Source organism: Chanodichthys erythropterus, chromosome 3, assembly GCF_024489055.1.
Source record: "Chanodichthys erythropterus isolate Z2021 chromosome 3, ASM2448905v1, whole genome shotgun sequence".
Lineage (NCBI taxonomy): Eukaryota > Metazoa > Chordata > Actinopteri > Cypriniformes > Xenocyprididae > Chanodichthys > Chanodichthys erythropterus.
In genome coordinates, this window is record NC_090223.1 from 62,748,104 (window position 1) to 62,754,399 (window position 6,296).

Consider the following 6,296-nt stretch of genomic DNA (forward strand, 5'->3'; position numbering starts at 1 on the left):
TCATATTTTGATGGTTTAAGCAAAATTGTTTGTGATTAACAAGAAACTCTTGTTTGTACTTACTCTTGTGTACTGTATGTTCATTTTTTGTGCTTCCTTGTCATTCGTTCATCATCTGCGCTTTATTTTTCGTGAAGCATTTTGTTGTGTGTCAGCTGTGATAAACAGACATCCACTCTCATTACGTGTGTAATAGCGGCCACAGTGAGAGTTCTGCAGGTAAACCACTGCACACTGACACCCGTTAGAGAATGAGGTATTTAGAGTCATTGTTAGTGCATTCGCCTCACATGACAGCAGCAGTGATCGGGCCAGAGTTCGAGACCGACTCGGTGCAGGGTGGTTGTGTTGCGTCACAGCGCTTTGACTTGTGTTGCATTTCGGGAAGGCGTCGCCATATTAGAAGGATACGCTATCCGTTGCCATGGTTACTTTGACAGTGAGACGGACAGGTCGAGAGAGATAGCGTGATATTTGTTTGCAATTTTTCTTGGAATGAAATAGATAATGGTGAAATGAAAGATAAGTGGCTCTATCGGGAGAGACTAAATAACACCGCTGAGCGTTGCCAAGGGACATTCTAAAACGCTTAATGTGGTTTAATGTATTAAGACAGTGATACAGACCAAACTCACTAAACATCATACTAATAAAGTATACTATGTAGGCCTACTAAAAAAAATCAGATGAGTCCTGAATGATCTCAACGCGTTTAATAACACATTAAGCCTTAATGTACTAAGAAAGACAGTGATATTACCAGACCAAACTCAGTAAATATCACACTAATAAAGTAAAGTTGAGCCCATAATGTGAACGCAGTGTGTTTAAATTCACACTGAGCACTTTCGTCACATAGAAAACTGTTGAGAAACGTCGCTTAATAGCCTATAGTGATAATAAAAAAACTAATTCGGCACAAACCAATTTTTCTGTGCTTTATTAGTATCCGCTTGTTAAGTCGTGACGTAAGGAACGCCGTTTCCGGGTCCTAGCCTCGACTCATTTCACTTGAGAATGCCATCGACGGCCGTTTATGAGCGCTATTTATTCATATTAAACTTCAATCATTTTAAAAAGTTAAACATTTTAAATACTTACAGTCTACACAACAGTCTCCGTGCTCACAGCGTCACATACATTTATATTTTAACGATTTATAAAAGATGAATCATTGTCTGGCCATCTGGAATTTTGGTATGGAGATAAAGGTTATGATTATAATTTTTTTGTAGTATTAAACCACATTGTGTGTGTATATTAGCACCATTTGTTGTTTTCTTGTGGTATGAGATAGAGCGTTAGGACCCGGAAGTGCTGCCGCGTGACGTCAGACTTAACAACCGAATAGTGTTTACTAAGTTTGGTATTTTAAAGGTCCCCTAGAACATGTTTTTAAAAGATGTAATATAAGTCTAAAGTGTCCCCTGAATGTGTCTGTGAAGTTTCAGCTCAAAATACCCCATAGATTTTTTTTATTAATTGTTTTAACTGCCTATTTTGGTGCATCATTAAAAATGCACTGATTTACACTCAGCGCCGCCCCCTTAAATCGCGTCTTCCCTGCCACATGAGTTGTTGACTATATTACAGCGCATTTACAAAGTTCACACAACTAATATAACCCTCAAATGGATCTTTACAAGATGTTCGTCATGCATGCGGCATGCATGCTTCGAATTATGTGAGTAAAGTATATAGGCTATTTGGATGTTAACGTTTCATTTTGAGTGAATTTGAGGCTGTGCTCCGTGGCTAACGGCTAATGCTACACTGTTGGAGAGATTTATAAAGAATGAAGTTGTGTTTATAAATTATACAGACTGCAAGTGTTTAAAAATGAAAATAGCGACGGCTCTTGTCTCCGTGAATACAGTAATAAACGGTGTAACTTTAACCAACAGTAGCCTACATTAGCAACATGCTAACAAAACATTTAGAAAGACAATTTACAAATATCATTAAAAATATCATGATATCATGGATCATGTCAGTTATTATTGCTCCATCTGCCATTTTTCGCTGTTGTTCTTGCTTGCTTACCTAGTCTGATGCTTCATCTGTGCAGATCCAGACGTTACTGGCTGCCCTTGTGTAATGCATTGAACATGGGCTGGCATTATGCAAATATTGGGGGCGTACATATTAATGATCCCGACTGTTACGTAACAGTCGGTATTATGTTGAGATTCGCCTGTTCTTCTGAGGTCTTTTAAACAAATGAGATTTATATAAGAAGGAGGAAACAATGGAGTTTGAGACTCACTGTATGTCATTTCCATGTACTGAACTTTTGTTATTCAACTATGCCAAGATAAATTCAATTTTTCATTTGAGGGCACCTTTAATGGCACTGTCTTTTTCTTTATGGGAGGAAAACACATGTAATTAAATGTGTTGCGTTTATATTCTGGGCTCATCTGGTTTTCTGTCCATAGTACTTTGGTGGCAGTGCGGCACAGTGCAAGAGTTCAGACCCTTTAAGCAATTAAAAGCATTTTTAAGTTTAAGTTATTAGCAAGCAGCATTATTTAGAAAAACTGCTTGACATCACTAGTCTATGACTCAGTAGGCGAAAATTGTATTATTTTTACAATAATAAGCATCAGAACTGTATTAAACGTGTAGTGCAAGCGCTCTCGCAGTTTGTAACGTTAGCTCTCGCGGTGTTATTTAGTCTCTCCCGATAGAGCCCATTTCCTTTCACTTTCTCCTCCTCCTCCATTTCTTCCCATAAAACTGTGCTGTATCGCAAAATGTATTTATTAAATTAATCTGCTCTCTCTCTCTGTTGCGCTTTATCTCGGGTTCACTGAAGAAGTTACCATAGCAACGGATAGTTTATCCTGCTAATATGGCGGCGCCTTCCCGAAATGCAACGTGGAGTGAAAACATTGTGATGTAATTCTCATTCTCTATAGGAGTATGAATTTTGGAGGCAGTGCAATGAAGAGAGGGGTGTGTTTGTATTTTAAATATCAACAGTGTTCAACAACGAATTTGAAAAATCACATACAGCACCTTTAAATGTATTAAAATTTGTGGTGGGCCGTTATCGGCGTTAACGTGCTGTGTTAACGTGAGACTCTTATCAGGCGATAAAAAAATATCGGCGTTAATCTATTCTCAAAGTTGGGTTGGGAGCTGGGTCTATTCTATGCAAGCTATGATGACTTTCACCTTGATATTTTAGCGCGGATGTGTACCTAGCCGAATTGACCCTTCGCAAAGACCCGCCCCCCTTAGTTACTGTTGCTTTGTCCGACAAGCCGTGGCGCTGTGACGCCACACACAGTGATTAATGCATCACGGAGCAAAGAGGACACTGACAACACGTCGACAGACAAGACAGAGCAGGTTACTTATGATAGTTTCATAAGAAGAACTCGATGCTGCAACAGAAACTATTGGCTCTCTCTTTTCCAGCACATTAGATGCAGTCGCTCCTTTACGTCTAAAGAAGATTAAGGAAACTAATCCAACGCCATGGTATGACGAGCACACTCGGGCTCTAAAACGAGCTGTGAGAAAAGCTGAACGTAGTTGGAAGAAAACAAAACTAGAAGTTTTTCGCCTTTCGTGGAAAGAAAAAATGATTGAGTATAGAACGGCTATAAGAAATGCTAGATCTACTTATTTTTCAAATCTCTTAATAGAAAACAAACATAATCCTAGGTATTTATTTGACACAGTGGCTAAATTAACTAGAAACAGAGATTCAACTGCTGACGTTTCCATAGAGCACAGCAGTAATGACTTTATGAACTTCTTTACTTGCAAGATTGATAATATTAGAGAGAAAATTAAAAACATGCAACCGTCTACAGTTTCGCTTCAGACAGTGCACTGTAGTGTCCCTGAGATAAAACTAGAATCATTCGCCACTATAGGAGAGGAAGAATTATCTAAACTTATCAAATCATCAAAATCAACGACATGTATGTTAGACCCAATTCCGACTAAACTACTGAAAGAAATGCTTCCAGAGGTCGTAGGTCCACTTCTTGATATAATTAATTCATCGTTAACACTAGGATACGTGCCAAAAACCTTTAAGCAGGCTATTATTAAACCTCTTATTAAAAAACCTCAACTAGATCCGAGAGATTTAGTAAATTACAGGCCAATCTCGAATCTACCTTTTCTGTCAAAGATACTAGAAAAGGCAGTTTCAACACAACTGTGCTCCTTTTTAGAAAGAAATGGAATCTGTGAGGATTTCCAGTCAGGATTTAGACCATACCATAGTACTGAGACTGCTCTCGTTAGAGTTACAAACGATCTACTCCTATCATCCGATCGTGGCTGTATTTCTCTATTAGTGTTATTAGATCTCAGTGCTGCTTTTGACACTATCGATCATAACATTCTTTTAAAAAGACTTGAAAACTATATTGGCATTAGTGGAACTGCTTTGGCATGGTTCAAATCGTACTTATCTGACCGTTATCAGTCTGTAGTAGTAAATGAAGAGATGTCGTATCGATCACAGGTTCAATATGGAGTACCACAAGGCTCAGTACTAGGACCGTTGCTTTTCACTCTGTACATGCTACCCTTAGGACAGATAATTAGGAAGCATGGTGTTAGTTTTCATTGCTACGCTGACGATACTCAGCTCTATATTTCCTCGCGCCCTGACGAAACCTACAAATTCACAAAACTAACAGAATGCATAGCTGACATTAAAAACTGGATGACAAGAAATTTCTTATTATTAAATTCAGAAAAAACTGATATCCTAATCTTTGGACCAAAAACTTCCTCACGAAAAAACCTTGAATACTCTCTAACACTTGACGGGTGCTCCATTAAATCTTCGTCCTCAGTTAGGAACCTGGGTGTGCTCTTTGATACCAATCTTTCATTTGAAAGTCATGTTTCTAGTATCTGTAAAACCGCATTCTTCCATCTAAAAAATATATCTAAATTACGACATATGCTCTCAATGACAAATGCGGAACAGTTGGTTCATGCATTCATGACCTCAAGACTAGATTATTGTAACGCTCTACTGGGTGGTTGTTCTGCTCGGCTTTTAAACAGACTACAGTTGGTCCAAAATGCGGCAGCTAGAGTTCTTACTAGAACCAGAAAGTATGACCATATTAGCCCAGTTCTGTCAACATTACATTGGCTCCCTATTAAACATCGTATAGATTTTAAAATCTTGCTACTTACTTATAAAGCTCTAAATGGTTTAGCTCCCCAGTACCTAAGTGAGCTCTTAATGCATTATAGTCCTTCACGTCTATTGCGATCTCAGAATTCAGGCCAGTTGATAATACCCAGAATATCAAAATCAACTGAAGGCGGCAGATCCTTTTCCTATTTAGCACCTAATCTCTGGAACAATCTTCCTAGCATTGTTCGGGAAGCAGACACACTCTGTCAGTTTAAATCTAGACTAAAAACACATCTCTTTGCTCTTGCATACACATAACACATTATCAATACATTAACATTTTTCAAATCCGTTAAAGGATTGTTACGCTGCAATAATTAGGTCGGCCGGAACTGAGAACATTTCCTATAACACTAGATATACCTGTACATCAGAATAAGAATGGCATCTACGCTAATATCTGTCTCTCTGCTTATCCTGAGGTTTGCCGGGTACTGGATCCAGGCCGTATCCAGATCAGATGGAGAACCTGTGTCTGGACCTGCCTACAATGTAGCCCAGGAGACAATGGGCCTACAGATCCAGTTCTGGCTGCATCTATAATTCAGATTTTTAATCCCCGTATCCGCTTACATATATTTATATATAATCTATTTTTAATCTCTATAATAAAATGTATAATTTAGATTTTGATCTCCATATCCATTTACATATATTATATATATCTTCCAAGGGGTTTTTTCCCTCCTAGGACTTTTTTCCCAGTGTTAGCACGCTGGGTTTTTCTCCTAGGGGGTTTTTTCCACCCCTGGGAGTCAGCCGACATTGGCTTAATGTAGCACCATCTTGTATATGTTACATATTACCACGCTTGTTTGTACAGCTTATTTTTAACCACTTCCCTTTTTTATGTGCTTCTAATATGTAAAGCTGCTTTGAAACAATTACCAATTGTAAAAGCGCTATATAAATAAATTTGACTTGACTTGACTTGACTAGTAAACAAAGTCCCAGCTTTAAAACTGTGTAGTTTTTTAAGAAATTCAAACGATAAAAACCGTTTTGTTGCTCTTTAATGTGCCGTTACCATGGTCGTGACAGATGCTGTAGCGCCTCAGCTCTAGAGGCTCGTAAACCGATCATCTCTTACTACGAGTCCATTTATAGCATC

At 38.4% G+C, this 6,296-nt stretch overlaps 1 protein-coding gene across 1 annotated transcript; it reads left to right on the forward strand.

The window, feature by feature from the left end:
- Window positions 1-4,546: 4,546 nt before the first annotated feature.
- Window positions 4,547-5,608, forward strand: LOC137007588 (uncharacterized; the record flags this gene model as incomplete). Its single annotated transcript, XM_067369141.1, has 1 exon — window positions 4,547-5,608. A coding segment is annotated over one exon (897 nt), but the record flags the coding sequence as incomplete, so codon positions are not given.
- Window positions 5,609-6,296: the final 688 nt, after the last annotated feature.